Genomic DNA, 17,492 nt, shown 5'->3' on the forward strand with positions numbered 1-17,492 from the left:
TATGTCCTGAGGGTCTGTGTTGTCTCGGCCCTTGGTCCTGTGGGGAGTCCAGGGGATGAGAGGAGAGGTGCTCCTCATCTGTCTTCAGGAGCAAAGACAATTCCATGACAGGAAGGGCAGCCTGAGGTCAGTGGGAAATAAGCAAAAGCAGCAAGAGCTGTTTGGCTTCAGTAGGAGGAGAGCTCAGGGAGGGCCAGGTCACATGGGAAGGTCTGGGGAGGGAGACGGGACCTGGTAGGACCTGGAAATTGGTAGATTAGGGTGAGGTGATGGAGGGAAGGAGCACCTGTGAGCCCTGAGGGGGCAGAACACCAGGCATGAATGTGCTTATCAGGTGATGGGTCACAGTCCTCTCTAGGGTCAGTCAGGATTGACGTCACCCAAGGCGTCCTGCCAGTGCCTGGAGGGCAGCAGGTAGAGCAGGTCCAGGGGCCCCAGCATGGCGGCCACACCCAGCCTGGCCCGGCTCCAGGGTGCCCTCCTCCATTCCCACAGCATGGCCAGCAGCCCGTGCCCCCACTGCCTCTGCAGGCAGGCGACCATGGTCTCCACCACCCTGCGGAACCACTCCTTGGGGTGCGTGCTGCCCAGCGCCTGTGCCAGGCGGTACACGTCGTTGGTGTAGGGGGCGCCCCGGTGGGCCCCAACCACCTGCTCCACCAGTGCCATCAGCTCGGCCACCTGGGCCTCCCGCTCCCAGCCAGTGGCGCGGTTGTCAAAGGCGCAGGCGCAGCGCCCGCACTCGGCCACCAGCTCCTGCAGCACGCGGTTGTCGAAGCAGCACACGTGGTCCTGCAGTGAGTCCCCTACCAGGTTCTCCTTCTGCATGAAGAGCAAGATCGTGCATGCCGTCACGCCGTCACCGATCATGTCCCTCAGCCGCCGCACGGCCTGCTGGTCCTGGGTGGTGCAGCAGCCCAGCTGGGTCACCAGGAGCAGGGCGTGGGGCCCTGGGGATGATAGCAGGTAGCAGCGGCCTCTCTCCCCACACCCTGGCTCTGTCTCTGTGTCTTTGGCACTGAACAGGTCTGGGGTGTTGATGACTTCCACTGTCACCTGACCCACCTCTGCCTGCTGATGGTGTTCAGGGAAGGCGTCCCCAAGATGCGCCATTGTGGTATGCAGATTATTTCAAGCTGAAGACAATAAAGGCCCAGAAGACTCAGGAAGAACATTTGAACTTCCTCTCCCAAAATGCCTAAAGAATTTAACATAGAAGGCCTGTGACAGGAAGGAGCTACTACCATATGATGGCTGTAGTATAGTGTAGCATAGATGCAATAAGAAAGGCACAAACAAGCCCATATTATGCAGAACTCTGTCTCCTGGGCCACATTCTCTAGGTGGTCCAGTAGAAAGTCTGGCAAACATTTGCATTTCCATCTCCATGTGAATTGTCTTCTTCCCCTCTGAAATCCCAAACCACTACCCCCCAACACCTTCTGTGCCTTTAGCTGAAAATACTTAAGTGAGCGGCTTAGTCAGGATGATGAGTTGCTCAGTTCTCTTTCTGAGTTTCCCACATGTATACATGTTATTAGGCTTTGTTTGATTTTCTCCTCTTAACTTGCCTTTTTAATTATTTGACCAGCCATAAGAACCTTAAGGGAAAGGGTGGGGAGGGATTCTCCCTCTTCCCTGACAGTTTTGGTGTAGCTGGCGGGATCCGCACTGGCTACAAATTGCCTTCTCTGGCTGGAGGAATTGCTTTCTCCCTGGGACTGGTGCAGATGAGGTGTACAGGAACGCCTGATGAAAGCTGATTTTGCCTGATGAAGGCAAAAGGTAGGACTTCTTACCACGTCAGCCTCCCAGAATCTCTACCTGCAGGCTCCAGTGGAAGCAAGTGGTCAGAATTTTTTTCTCTTTCTAAATTTAGATTGGCAGGAGAAAATATTTGGGAAACTAGTGTCTTGTGCTTTTAGTGACTCTGGTAAATTTGGTAGAGTACTCTCAGTTTTAAAGATCCTTTTCCTCCCAGAGATAGTCTCCATTTTTCTCTTTTGTCTCAGTCGTTTGTGTTGTGTGTCATAAGAAGGAAATACCATAGGGTAGGGCACAGGCATAGGTGCTATACGCCTGATGTCCGGGATGGCCCCACAGGCTGCTGAGTTTGCTGGTCTCACCAGATCGACATCTGTCTAGACAAACTTTGCTGTGGGTTAATATGCACATGAAGTGAAGGCCATTGCCAAGGGCATCTTGGAAGCCAAAAAGGCTGCAAATTTGATGGATGTGGGTCTAACAGTTAAGAGCCATTAGGGTGCTTGCCACCTCAAGAAGTCTTCCATGAAAGGATCAGTTGGTCACAGAACGGGGTAGGTGACACTGGTCCCCCACCAACTTCAAGAAAATGTCCATGCAACAACTAGGCACTCTGTAAAGCACACACAATCCCCAGCCCTGTGGCACCTCCCCCCTAGGTATTATTCTGGTGTTGGGAAAGAGGGAGAATCGCCCTTTCCCTTAAGGTTCTTATGGCTGGCCAAATAATTAGAAGACAGGTTAGCAGGAGAAAAGAATACCAAGTTTAATAACATGTATACATGGGAGAAACCAGGAAAACTGAGTTTCTCAACACAATGGCAGAGACTCTCATCTTAAATACTATCTTCAGCTAAAGACAAAGGAGGATATTGGGCGTGGGGGGAGTCAGTTATGGGCGATTACCAGAAAAGCACATTAAACAAGAATAAGGTTGTTATGCAGATTTAAGGCCTCCCCTTCCACAGTGATAAGTTTCTAGAGATGAGGAACTTATGCCCCCTCTTCCCAGTACAGAGAGGGAGATACCTTTACAAATGGAGATTTCCCTTATAAATGTAAATGTTTGTCTGGCAACTCTTTGCAGGACCACCTAGAGAATGTGGCCTGGGAGAGACAGAATTTTTGGTAAGATCGGCATGAGCCTTTCCTATTGTAACATCTACTTTACATTATATTACAGCCATCATATGATAGTGCCTCCTTCCTGAAACAGGTCTTCTATGTTAAATTCTTTAGGCAGTTTGGGGGAGGTCAGATGTCCATCACAGAAAATAATCAAGGTGAAGAGACATATTTCAGGGTGGTCAATTTTGATCTCCCACACTGGATCCAAGAGACCCAAGATGTAGCTAAAGCTGTCATTGCACATGTAAGAAAAAAACGGGATGAAATTTTTCCTTCTGTCTTGTTTTATGTCCTGAGAACTTGGCTTCTTGACCAGCGAGAATATTTTCCTTGGTCTCCACCATATGGAAGGTGCATTTACTGGGGTGCAACTTGGTGGCCAGTCAAATAGACTGGGGTTCCGAACTGTCTCTCTGTCCAGCTATGCCAAGCTCTCAGGGGAGTTTGTCATAAAGGGCCCAGTCCAAAAGGGCTTTTGTCGTCTTAACCTTTGTTGCTTGTTAGTTCTGGAAAAATCCCATTCCAGTAGTGCCTGTCTGGTGTCACAGATTAGCAGGTCTGTGACTTGAGGCATCCCACACTCTCATGGGAGACCAGACACCGTTTTCACTGCACCATCCTTACCGACTGTGCGATGAAGGTCTTTACTTTCTCTGAATATCTTTGGGAGTGAATTCTGTGGATCATGGGGGCTACATCATCTGCGCCCTCACCAGGGATGCCTCTTGCGTCCATGGTAAAGATTTATTCTAAGCCTGGAAAGTTACCTCCAAGCCTTTCCTTAAAAAAAGACTTATTGGATTGAGTCACTATTGGAATAAATATACAAGTGGAGATCCTACACATCAATGGCCAGACGACAGATCCTTTGAATTGAAAAAACTTCTATACTCGAAAAATATTTTAGAGAGCTCTTATCGCAAGCAGCTGCCTTACTGGTATTTATGGGAAGATCAAATTGAAAAGAAAAATATAACGGCTAGACTTAGGGAACCTCTTAATAAACAGAAAGAACAAAATTCAGATTTGGAACAAAGATTGAAAAGTAAATTTAATGAAAATTCCCCTTCTCCTCCCTCTTACACTCCCCTATATCCCCAACTCCCTGTCCCTGACTCCTCAGAAGATCTTTTAGATCTCTGGGCCCCTTGCTCAAACCCTCCCCCTCATTCATTCATTCATCAAATATGTGTAACCACATACAATGTGTCAGGGAAAGTCCGAGGAGCTAGTGACACCACAGTGAGAAAGTCATGGTTCCCTCCTGCCCCAGAGCATCTGTATCTACGCAAGAACAGTGGAAGAGCCTGTTCTGGGATTGGAATGAGACTGTGAGAACTTGGTTTTGTCTTTTCAGGAACTCCAAGTGCAAAAACAAGAGCAGAGATTGTAACACTCATTCTGTGTCAGTGAAGAAGCTGTGGATATTAATTTTCTCAGGTAATTCAGTGGCAGTGACATAAGCCATAGATATTAAGTTTTCCTGGGAGATTCAGCAGCCAGGAGACACTTCGGAAAACCCTGAGAACCAGAAAATTTGCTCCATGACTTAGGGAAGCACCTTAGGGTGGTTGGCCTGGGAAACAAAGAAGAAGAAAATTGGAACTTTGTTTGTGGAAATTGGAAAACAGACATACCTGCCAAGCTGACCTGGAGAGCCTCTGACTCTGCTCTCATAGAGAGCAGAGTCTCAATTCTCAGAGAACTTAGCTCGAAATCTGTCTAAATATGATCTGTGTGCTACAGAGACTGGGATGCTCCCCTCTAACTCCTGGTGTTCTTGCCCCTAATCTGAGGCTTCTTGAGGTAAAATGATGATACCCAATTCAACAGTCATTTAATACAGTAAACAACCCATGAGGAAGTTTCCCCTATCACAAGTGCACAGTCTCTCCTCCATCTGCATCTCCAGCCTTGTTTCAAACCACTCCTCTGACTCAATCAGCAGCTCCACAAATAGCAGACTTCAGGGCCTTTCCCAACCCACCTGTGCTTTCCTTCTGTGACCATTCTTCCTCTCCTACATTCTGTCTAAGTCCTGTCTGCGCTTCACCATCCATTTCAAATTCTGCCTCTTCCTGTCATCCACCTGGTTACTGCAGGTGACTGTGTTCCCTCAGAGTGGCTCCACACAAGGGAAAGCAAAGACAGAGGCTGGCTGAAGATCTTGTCTCTGGCCAAAGACCTAGATGACAGGTTTGCCTGGTCCCCAATCCAAAGTGCTGATGTTTCTGCAGGAGGTCCCCTGCCACCTCGCCAAGCCTCCAGCAAAGTTCACCGCACGGGCCTCATGTGACAATTTTGTGTAGAAATCAACAAGCTCCCATAATTGACAGCTAAGCGGAAATGAAGAAACAGCCACAAGATTAGAACAAAAAACAGAATTTAGCTAAAGCAAGAAGTCCTTGTCAAAGACGGAAATGAGAATGTGCTACAGGGAATTCACAGAACCCTTGGATAGGCCATTTGCAACTTCCCACAGAATTTGGAATGGGATTTGAAAAGTTCTTCCAAAGTTCTTAAGAGGTGAAATTTGGGGGTGCAAAAGGCATATTGTTATTGAAGAACGTAAAACATGTAGAATCCTATCATCTTAAAACTCCAAGGGATTGGAATTTGTTTATCTAGCCCAGTGCTCTTAAACCCACTATCTTTGGAATTATCTAGGGGATTCTTTAAAATGAATGTTTCTTAGAGATTTTGATTCACATATCTGTACTTTAAAAAATAAGTACCCCCCTCCACTGATTCTAATGCATTCAGTCCATGATCTGAGTTTGTGAATCCCCTATCCTAGCTCATTCATCATTATACAGATGAGAGGAGATGAGAACTTTAAGATGGCTCAGCACTCCGCAGAGCCCTGGGCAAGTTAGATTGGGGAGCAGATGTGTAAGGGCACATGCAGGGCAAGGGTCTGAAGACCAGCCTCATATCCTTAGATGTCTCCTACAAGACCCAATTGTGGACAGTGCTCAGGAAATTGGAGCGTTTTTAGGAGGATTCAGTTCAGATATATACAGAATTTCACTTTGTAACTTGTTTGAGTTTAGATGCGTTTATGTTTCCTCAAAAATATTTTTTGGCTTTGCTGAATATGCATCTGGGGAGTATTTCTGCCTTCTAAAGTATGTTTTGTTCCCTGCAGTAGTTCTAGCAAACACCTTCCTTATTTATTAGGGGAGTAGGGAAGGAGAGAGGATTTGGTAAGACTGTGTGCCCTCCAGAGCTGGATAAGATGCTTTCCACTTCTCCAGAACTTACTCTATTGGAAACTCAGAATATCCTTAAAAACCAGGAAGTGTGAAGTTACTCTTTCTAGGGGCTGCTCTCCCCCTCCTACCTAGGGGAGTGTAGGTGCTCCCTCAGTGAGCTCATAGAGGCAGCGAATTCCTCTCAGGTCCTACTTCCTGGCCGGCTCCCTTTCCCTTGGGCTCACCTTTCCTGCAGAGTTGGTGATGGGCTCTGAGGCTGGCTCCAAGAAGCCCCTGACCTACTGCTTTCCCTTTGGTGGTGGGTGTGCAGTCCGTTGCCTCCCAGCACAAAAGGAAATATCCCTCCTCTCAGACCTCAGAGCCTAGACAGCTCAGGGAGGTAGGGCCCGGTGGTGGTGACTTAAAAAAACTGAAACATCCACCAGTGGTGGGTATGTGATGTTTCCACTGTGAAACTCACCCCCTGCTTTTGACTGTGATGATGTTCTCAAAGGTCCTGTGACACCAACTTCTTGTCCCCAACAGGGCAGGAGATCCCTGTGACACCTCCAGAAGGTCCCTGTGACACCACCATTGTGTCTCCCAAGAGGGGAGAGCATTTTAGGTTTCTGAGGCCTGTTCTCACCTCTGCCCTTTGACGACAAATCTTATCTACTTTTGCTTTTTAGGTCTTTTCCTATGAAATGGCCTCTTGAGGATCTCCTTCCCCAGGACAGGAATCCTGAGAGGAATCCTTGACTGGACGTCAGTGTGGACAGTGCTACCAGTGCGGCCCTATCTGCCAGGAACATCACATGCAGATCTCATCATTCTCATGAAACGGAAGCTTTTCCTGCTGTTAAAAATAGGACAGCAGGTAGAAGATGGAGATTTTTCATACAAGTCTTAGTCTAGCCATCTCTGTCAGCATCTCCAACCCACGTTACTGTCTCTCCCCTCAAGAGGGTCATGAGAAAGGTGTGTAAAATGGCCAGTCGCCGTGTGGAGAGAAGCCTACGACAGGATCATGGTGCAATGGACCCTGGGCCTGGTTAGGTCATTAACAAGCTATGTGATCTTGCCTAACTCACTTAAACTTTCTGAAATTGACTTTTTTGTATGTAGTGAGGAGATTAACTAAATCTGAAGCTGATTGGCTGGGGTCTGATTTTCACCCATTCTTGCCAGCACATTGTCTCTAGTGAAGAACCCAACTCTCACTGAACTCCACCTTGTTTTTATTCCTCCAGATTTATTGAGATATAATTGACATATAACATTGTGTCAGTTTAAAGTGTACAGTATGTTGATTTGATACACTTATATACTGCAGAAATGATTACCAACAAAGCATTAGCTAACACCTGCATCACATCACATAATTACCATTTCTTATTGGTGGCGAGAACATTTAAAATCTACTCTCTTAGCAAATTTCAAGTATATAATATAGTATTAGTAACTATAATCACTGTGCTGTCCATTAGATCCCCAGAACTTATTCATCTTATCACTGGAAGTTTGTGCTCTTTGACTGACATCTCCCCATTTCCCCCATCCCCCAGCCCCTGGTAGCCACCATTCTACTTTCCATTTCTATGATTTAAGCTTTTTTAAATTCCACATAAAAAAGCATGTTATCATACAGTATTTGTCATTCCCTGTCTGACTTACCTCACTTAGCAGATGCCCTCAAGGTCCATCCATTTTGTTGCAAATGACAAGATGTCCTTTCTCATGGCTGAGTAATATTCCATGATATATATGTACCACATCATTTTGATCCATTCATCCGTACCCAGTCTAACAGGTATGAGGTGATATCTCATTGTTATTTTGATTTGCATTTCTCTGATGATTGGTGATGTTTAGAACATTTTCCTGTATCTGTTGGCCATTTGTATACCTTTGGAAAAATGTCTATTCTGTTCCTCTGCTCATTTTTTCAATTGGATTGCTTGTTTTTTTTACTATTGTGTTGTATGTGTTCCCAGTATATTTTGGATATTAACCCCTTATCAGACATATGACTTGCAAATATTTTCTCCCATTCCATAGGTTGCCTTTTCATTTTGTTGATGGTTTCCTTTGCTGTGCAAAAGCTTTTTAATTTGATGTAGTACTGCTTGTTTATTTTTGCTTTTGTTGCCTTTGTTTTTGTTGTCAAATTGAAAAACTTATTGCCAAGAGCAATGTCAAAGGGCTTACCACCTTTGTTTTCTTCTAGGAGTTTTATGGTTTCAGCTCATATGTTCAAGTCTTAATCCATTTTGAGTTGATATTTGTGTATGGTGTAAGATAGGAGTCCCATTTCATTCTTTTGCATGTGACTATCCAGTATTTCCAACACCGTTTATTGAAGAGGCTATCCATTTCCCATTGTATATATACTTGGCTTGTTTGTCATAAATTAATTGACCATAAATACATGGGTTTATTTCTGAGGTCTCTGTTCTGTTCTGTTGATCTAAGTGTCTGTTTTTAAGCCAATACCATACTGTTTTTATTAGTATAGTTTTGTAATATAGTTTGAAATCAGGAAATGTGATGCCTCTAGCTTTTTTCTTTTTTAACGCTGCACTGGCTGTTGGGACCTTTTGAGTTTCCACCCAAATTTGGGGATTGTTTTTTCTATTTCTGTGAAAAATGCCATTGGAATTTTGATAGGGATTGCATTGAACATTTAAATCACTTTGGGTAGTATGGACATTTTCTCAATATTAATTGTTCCAATCTGTGAGTACACAATATCTTTCCATTTACCTGTCTTCTTCAGTTTCATTCATCAATGTCTTATAGTTTTCAGTGTACTGGTCTTTTACCTCCTTTGTTCAGAATATTCCTGGATATTTTATTCTTTGTGATGCTGCTGTAATGGATTGTTTTCTTAATTTCTCTTCCTGATAAATCATTATTAGTGTATAGAAAGTCAACTGATTTTTGTGTATTGATTTTGTATCCTATGGCTTTACTGAATTTGCTTATTAGTTCTCACCATTTTTTGGTAGAGTCTTTTGGATTTTCTATCTATAAAATCATGTCATCTACAAATAGAGACAATTTTACTTCTTCCTTTCTGATTTGGATGCCTTTTATTTCTTCTTCTTGCCTAATTACTCTGGCTAGGACTTCTATTACTGTATTGAATAAAGAGCAGCATCCTTGTATTTTTTCTTGATCTTAGAGGAAAAGCTTTTAGCTTTTCACTGTTGAGTATGATGTTAGCCTTGGGCTTGTCATATATGGCCTTTATTATGTTGAGGCATGTTTTCTCCATACCCAGTTTCTTGAGGGTTTTTATCATGAAAGGATGTTGAATTTTGTCAGATGCTTTTCTGTATCTTTTGAGATGATCATATGATTTTTATCCTTTATTTTGTTAATGTGGTGTATCACATTGTTTAATTTGTGGATGTTGAACCGTCCTTGCATCCCTCTCCATCTTGTTTTTGAACGATGTCTTTTCTTCCCTAATTGCCCTTGTTAGAACCTCCTGTACAAAGTTGAGAAGAAGTGACAAGAGCAGATATCCTTGTCTTATTCCCAATCTTAGCAGGAAAACTATCAGTCTTTTGTCATAAAGTATGGTACTAGTTGTGGGATTTTCATGGATGCCTTTTACCAGGTTGTAGAAGTTTCTTTCTCTTCCTAGTTTGTTGAATGTTTTTGTTTTGAAAGGGTATTCAATATTGTCAAATGCTTTTTCTGAGTCTATTGAAACGATCATGTGTTTTTTTTTCACCTTTGATTTATTGATATGGTTTATTATGTTAATTGATTTTTAGATGTTAAGCCAATATTGCATTCCTTGGATAGATTTCACTTGGTCATGGTATGTACTCCTTGTTATATGTTGATGGTTTCTCTTTGCTAGTATTTTGTGGAGGACTTTTGCATCTATAGTTATAGGATATGTTGGTCTGTAGTTTTCTTTTATTGTGGTGGCTTTTTCTGGTTTGGTATCAGGATAATACAGGCATCATAGAATGAGCTGGAAACTTCTCATCTTCTTGTATTTTTTGGAAGAGTTTGTGAGGAATTGGTATTAATTTTCTTAAATGTTTGGTAGAATTCACCAGCGAAGCCACCTAGGCCTGAGTTTTTCCTTGTAGGTAATACTTTTTTATTAGTAATTGAATCTCTTTATGTGTTATAGATCTGTTCTGACTTTCCATTTCTTCTTAAGTCAATTTTGGTAGTTTACGAATTTATCCATTCCATCTAAGTTGTCTAATTTGGGGGGCATTAAATTGTTCATAATATTTCCTTATAATTGTTTTATTTCTGTAAGCTCAGTAATAAGGTCCCTTCTTTCATTCTTGATTTTAGCAATTTAATTCTCCTTCATGTTTTTTTGGTCAAACTAGCTAAAGATTTATCAGTTGGATGATATTTTCAAAGAACTCAGTTTTGGTTTTTCTGGTTTTCTATATTGTTTTTCTATTCTCTAGTTCATTAATTTCTACTTTAATTTTTATTATATCCTTCTTCTGATTGCTTTAGGTTTAGTTTGCTCTTAATTTCTCACTGCCTTAATGTGGAATATTAGGTTATTGGCTTGAGATCTTTCTCCTTCGTTTAATATAGGTATTTCTAGCTATAATATTTCCTCTGAGCATTGCTTTATGTTGTTTCTTAATTTTCTTTCATCTCAAAGTATTTATAATTACCCTTTCGATTTCTTCTTTGAGTCATTGGTTGTTTAGGATGGTATTGTTACTATCCACATATTATTGAATTTCCCGATTTGTTTTTGCTATTGATTTCTTTTTTGTGTGTGAGGAAGATCAGCCCTGAGCTAACATCCAATGCAAATCCTCTTCTTTTTTTGCCAAGGAAGTTTGACCTGGGCTAACATCTGTGCCCATCTTCCTCCACTTTATATGGGATGTTGCCACAGCATGGCTTGACAAGTGGTGCGTTGGTGTGCACCTGGGATCCGAACCTGTGAACCCCAGGCCGCCAAGGAAGGCATGCACACTGAACTGCTACGCCACTAGGCCGGCCTGTTATTGATTTCTAATTGTACTCCATTTTGGCTGGAGAACATACTGTATATCATTTCAAGCCTCTTAAATTTATTGAGGCTTATTTTATAGCCTCACAAGTGGTCTATTTAGGAGATTGTTCCTTGTGCACTTGAAAAGAATGTATATTCTGCTGTTGTTGGGTGGAGTGGTCTGATGTTAGACCTTGTTGATTTGTAGTGTTGTGGTCACATCTTCTGTTTCTTTGTTGACCTTCTGATTAGTTGTTCTATGCATTATTCAAAGTAGGGCATTGAAGTCTTCAAGTACTATTGTTGATTGTCTATTTCCCCTTGACTTCTGTTATTTTCTGCTTCATGTGTTTCAGGGCCCAGTTGTTAAGTTCATATATGTCTATAATTGTCGTATCTTCAAATGCATTGATTCTTTCTTCCACTGGTTCAAGTCTACCATTAGAGCCCCTTCACTAAATTTCTCATTTTCAACTATACTTTTCAACTCCAGAATTTTTATTTTAATCATTTAAAAAAAATAATTTTTATGTCTTTCTTGTTATGCTGTATTTAATGAGATGTTGCCATCATGGCTTCATTCATTTAAGTGTGCTTTTCTTCAGTTCTTTAAACATATTTATAATTGTGGCTTTGAAGCCCTGTCTTTAAATACAATATCTGGGCCCTCTCACATGCAGTTTCTGTTGCTTGATATTTTTTCTAGTGTATAGATCACACTTTCCTGTTTCTTGTCTTATAGTTTTCATTAAAAAACTGGGCATTTTACTTGGATAATTTATATTTTCAAGTTAGCATCAAATAGTTTTCAAAAATAAATCAATTCCCCATCCACAAAAGAAAACAAACTGGGCATTTTAAGTAATATAGTGTAGCAAGTCTGATACTACTTCACCTTCTGCTTTTCTGGGGCTTGATGTCCTTTTGTTTGCATATTTGTTTAGGGACTGGGCTAGACTCTTCTAGTGAAGTCTGTTTCCCCTGCGGTGTGAAACCTCTGATGTTCCTCTTCAGATAGTGCAGCCTGGGGCGTGCACACAGTCACCTGGGATGACAATAGTTTAAGCAGTGTTCTCTCTGTCTCTTTTCCTAATCTCTCTGTTAACCTGTGTGTCTCCGTTGGTATTACACCCAGCTGTTAGGCTGACTAATTACCAGCTGATTGCTCTCTTGTTTTTGACTATGCCCTTGGACATAAATTGCTCCACAGTCTGATCTAATTAAACTTTTCTTCCTTGGCAGCAGTAGTTTTTGTGGCCACTCTTTCAGGTTTACTCTGATCCTAGAAGGACTCTTCTTAACTGTCTCTTTTCCTGGTTCTTTCTGGTAAACTTGCTGGCCTGTGGTTTCTCTCGTGGCTCTCAGCCTCCTCTATATTGCTTACCACTAAGATCTTCATTATTTTTAAGAGTACCCTTTGACTTAAACTTCCCACACACTGTTTCAAATAAATTTATTTCCTTTGGGGAGAGCTTTGGAGTTCTCCATTATTATAGACTTCTTTTCATCCTGAACAAAATCTCTGAGCCACAGCTCTGGGCCCAGAGCACAGGATGGTAGCTTCTTGTCTTCTCAGGTTGCCTCTCTCAGCAAGGAACCTCCATCATATGAGGGAGCTGGAGTGTGGGCAGTTAGGTCCCCAGTATTTTTAGCTTATTGTGCCTAGGGTAGAGCCTCTGCCCTATGAATGAAGGAGCAGTCGATTGCTGTTGGCTGCACTTACCAGGAGTTTAGTCTCTGCAACTCAAAGTGGGAGGGGATGATAATGCTGCCAGTCTGCCCATATTGGAAGATACTACAGTCTTGATGAGTAGCTGAGGGGAGAGGGACCCCATCTCCTTGGTCACACCTGCCCAAAATGGAGTTTCCTTCAAGCTGAGCTGAGCGTGGGTTGGGGAAAGAAGAAGTAGGTCATGGCTCAAGTACCACATAGAGTCTCACTGTTTTTACTAAAATTTAGTAGATGTTTAAAAAAATAAATATTTCTTCATTTGCTAAAAGTTGGCCTTAGGACAACTTTCAGAGTCTTAAATTAAAAAAAAAATAATTTTCACAATTTATGGTTATTCCACCAGTAATAAGCCTACAGGATTCCTCACGATCCTTTCTGGAAGTGGAAATCTTGTCAGTAGTTTTACATTAAACTTTGGCCACATTGCTAGCTCCCCTCTTCTTTCTTCCTGTTGACTGCACGGATTTTGTATAGTTTAGTTTTCCCTTCTTGTTGTTCTTTACTGTAGTTGAATGAAGCACTGCTAAATGGGGACCTAGGTGGCAGCTGCCATTGTCTTCCAGATTGCTATCTTTAGCTGGAGTTCTTGCTTTTCCGCCAAATGCAAGTACGTTCTACTTGCAGAGCATAAGAGAAATGTTGGTGTCTCCTTATATTTTCAAATAGTCATTTATTGTCTTTCACAGCTTATAAATGAGTAATTTATTTATTTATTTATTTGTGAGGAAGATCAGCTCTGAGCTAACATTCATGCCAATCCTCCTGTTTTTTGCTGAGGAAGACTGGCCCTGGGCTGACATCCGTGCCCATCTTCCTCTACTTTATATGGGACACCGCCACAGTATGGCCTGACAAGCGGTGCATCGATGTGTGCCCGGGATCTGAACCCGGGCTGCCGGCAGTGGAGCGTGAGCACCTAACCACTATGCAACGGGGCCAGCCCCTAGAAATGAGTAATTTAATTATAATTCTCAAGTTATATTTCTTCATGTAAAACAGTAGTCAAAAGCAATGATGCTGCTCAGCTGTTTATTGGCTACTTAGGCTTTGAGAACTTCATTGTTAGAATTTTGAAAGACAGCAACATCCATATGCACCTATGCCAGTTTAGAGCAGAGTTTATTTTGCTTAGCTCACGTCACTGTCAAAGTGCCGACTGTTGTGCCTGCTCTGAATGAGGCCCTGGTGTGGGTTTGGAGATTCACAGGAAAACTCTTCCGCTGCATCCTCAGGCCAGCACCAGCCTGAGGAGGGAACTGAAAAGGAGCCTGAGCACAGTTCAGCGCGATCTCCGTGGTGAGATTTCTTCTTGGCCCAGCCTTTCTCCTCTCATCCCTTCTGAACTCTTCAGCAGGTACAAATAAGGGGGAGATGGGCCCTGTGACCTGGCCGTTCTAGCCTGTGCCATGACCACAACTCTAAGTGCAGAGTATGACAGAATCGAGAGGAGATGAGGCAGGAAATGGCTGTGGCTGAGGCAGGATGCATGTTTTTCTGTGCACAAGTGAATTTACAAAAAATCACCCTGTTGCTCATTTCTCGAAAATATAGATTATGAGAAACAAAAAAAAAAAATGTCATGTTGTGATATGCTGAGGTATACATTCCAATTGTCCCCTTTATCCCTTGTTAAAGTTTTATTTATAGCATTTATCATTAGCATTAAAGCACTTAAGAACACTCCCTTAATGTGAGGATTGGAGTGAAGCAACAAAAGATGCAAATGGAAACCAAAAGGAAGAAATGAAGACAATAGCAGAAATTGTGCAAACCTAATTGCAAATCCCAGGAAGAGGGCAAGCTATCGAACGCTATCAGACAGTTGTGGCAGCCTCTGAATCCTTTTCCCGATTCCTGTTCTCCTAGGCAGCCTCTTCTTCTACCACTGGTATCATGGAATGGCTAAGAATCCAGGGGACATGCAGGCAAACATTGTGGGTTTTGGAGGGATGGGACTAAAAAGTCTAGGTAGACAAGTAAGGAAGGGAGCCGTGGGTATGTTGAGAGCAGCAGGAAGCTGTGAGAGAAAAATGCCCGATTCCTTGGTTCTTGCTTTCTTGTCTGTTGGTGCCAAATGGTAAATAAAGCTGACCCTGTCACTGTCTGTAACTATACATTACTCTGATGACCCTAGGGACTCAAACGCCCTGGGAGAAGGGCCTGTACTGATATTGGTCCCTCATACCAGACCTCATATACCAAGAGCCCCAGGACTGATGCCCCTCTTGTGTGATCCCTTTACAGACAACTGCTCTCTGTGCCTCTGCTGGAGGTGTATAACTGTAATCAACCACATCTGAGAAACAGTGTGAGTAAGCAGGCTGGGGCTCATGATTTGCACCAGTGGGAGAGTCTGGGGCTTTGTTCTCATTGAGTGAAGCCCTAATATTATTGTAAGATACAATTCCACTGTAGGCCTCAAACTTCGACAATCTGACACTTCCCTATCTTCTTATCTGTAGAGATACTGGGGCTGAGAGGGGTTATGGTTGTTTTTGCCCAAAGCCATAGGTCTTGATAGTGGCAGAATCAGACCCACACACTTATCCTCTTACTGCACTTCCTGTATTAAAGGGAGACACCCAGTGCTGATGTGCTGATATGAGACTCTACTACTGAAGCTCATGGAACAAAACAAGTGCCATTGGGCCAACAGAAGGACTCGAATTCTTGTTAAACTACTCAGAAAGAGTAGTAATCCTGTGCTGCCAGTGTAGCCTAGGGAGAAGGCTCCTGTATATTTAAATGCATTAAAGCTGTTTTGCCTTATATTTAAGGGATAATGACCTCCTCTTTTTTTTTTTTTTTTTTAAGATGAAACAATTCTTTTGTGTGAATTGGATATTCTGTAAGAGTGGGAGCTTGACTCTTACTGATGGGACTGGGGCATGCTTTTAGGCAAAGGTGGTCTTATAACCTACTCAGCTCAGACCATCCTGGCGGTCTACCTGTTCCCTGAAGAGTTCAGGAGACCTTAATTGCACTCTCAGGACTTAATTTCCTCTGTCTTTCTTTAAAAGAAACAATTTTTTGTTTTTATTTTGATGTTGTATTAATTGTTGACAAAACGTAATTCCCCTGAGAATTGAAAAGCTAAATTCTCCTGAGGAAGCCACCACATCTCTCATCCCTGAGACTTCCATGGTCCATTTGGGCCGGATGTGTGGGTGAGGAATGAGGAAGAACACGTTCTAGTACATTTGCACTGCTCAGACTGTGTAATGCAGAAGGGAGGATCTTTGAGTTGTTAAGAGGATGGAACAAAAACAGGCAGGAGAAAAGGTGGAGGAAAAGAGACAGGGGATGTATTAGATTCCCAGGGCTGCTGTGACAGATCACCACACACTGTGTAGCTCAGAACAACAGAAATGTGTTGTCTCTTAGTTTTGGGAGTCCAATTGCTCTCTCTGAAGGCTCTAGGGGAGGATCCTCTCTTGAGACGTCTGAGCTTCTGGTGGCTGCTTGCAATCTTTCGCATTCCTTTGCTTGTAGGTGCATCACTCCACTCTCTTTCCTCTTACATTTTACCGTAAGTAACCAAGAGAAAGCAGGCTGCCCCTTCCACACTTTGCTTGGACACTTCCTCAGCTAAATATTCAAGTTCATTGCTTACAAGCTCTACTTTCCACCCAACAGTAGAACATAATTCAACCAACTTCTGGGCTGCTTTATAGCAAGTATCACCTTTCCTCCATGTCCAATAACATGTTCCTCACTTCAGCCTGAGATCTGACCAGAAGGACATTTAACGTTCATATTGCCACCAATAGTCTCTTCAAGGCAATCTAGGACTTTTCTGTCCTGTGCCTCGAAATTCTTCCAGCCTCTGTCCATTACCCAATTTCAAAACCCCTTCCACATTTTATTTTTTACAGCAGCACGCTACTTCCTGGTACCAAAACCTAAATTAGTTTCCCAGGACCATTGTAACAAATGACCACAAACTCGGTGGCTTAAATCAACAGATTTATTGTCTCACGGTTATGGAAGCTGGAAGTCCAAAATCAAGATGTTTTTGGGGCATGCTCTCTCTGAAGCCTCTGGGGAGGATTCTCCTTTGGCTTCTCCTAGCTTCTGGTGGCTGCTGGCAATCCTGGGCATTCTTTGTCTTGTAGATTCATCATTCCAATCTCTGCCTCTAATGTCACCTGGTGTTCTCCTCTGTGTATCTGTTCACAAATTTCCTTCATTTCATAATGATACCAGTCATTGGATTAGGACCCACCTTAATGATCTCATCTTAACGTGATTACATTGCAAAGATCCTATTCCAAATAAGGGGTCACATTCTCAGGTAACAAGGGTTAGGACTTTACCGTATCTTTGGAGGACACAATGCAACCTATAACAGGAGGTGAAGTAGGCAGTTTGAGGGTGAAATGCCCCAGTATCTTCTTTTCCAGTCCTAGTTGTAGTTAGTAGGTTAAGCCCATGTAAATAGTTTTCCCATGTCACTTGGAAGACTTCTACTGCCCAGGGCTTAGAGTCCACACTCCTGGGCCTGTTATTCAACAATCATTACAATCTGTCTCAACTTTTCTTTCAAGGCCAATCTTCCTCTACTCCTCTCCTTGAGAAGAAATCTAATACAGTGTTTCAGTGGAGCTCTGCTTCCAGTCATGGTTCCAGTTAATATGTATTTTACACTCTCGTAAGGAATGAAGGAACTTGGACT

The 17,492-nt window shown here is 42.7% G+C and overlaps 1 protein-coding gene across 1 annotated transcript in view; it reads right to left on the bottom strand.

Moving 5' to 3' along the window:
* Nucleotides 1-360: 360 nt before the first annotated feature.
* The window catches only part of LOC131400528 (GTPase IMAP family member 1-like), an 86,301-nt gene continuing 69,169 nt past the window's right edge, over nucleotides 361-17,492 (bottom strand). Inside the window, exons 5-6 of the mRNA XM_058535243.1 lie at nucleotides 15,353-15,365; nucleotides 361-1,049 (exon numbers count right to left, since the gene is read on the bottom strand). Of these exons, the coding sequence (XP_058391226.1) occupies nucleotides 361-1,049; nucleotides 15,353-15,365 (702 nt within the window). The remainder of the gene's footprint in view (nucleotides 1,050-15,352; nucleotides 15,366-17,492) is intronic.

Source organism: Diceros bicornis, chromosome 3 (genome assembly GCF_020826845.1).
Source record: "Diceros bicornis minor isolate mBicDic1 chromosome 3, mDicBic1.mat.cur, whole genome shotgun sequence".
NCBI lineage: Eukaryota > Metazoa > Chordata > Mammalia > Perissodactyla > Rhinocerotidae > Diceros > Diceros bicornis.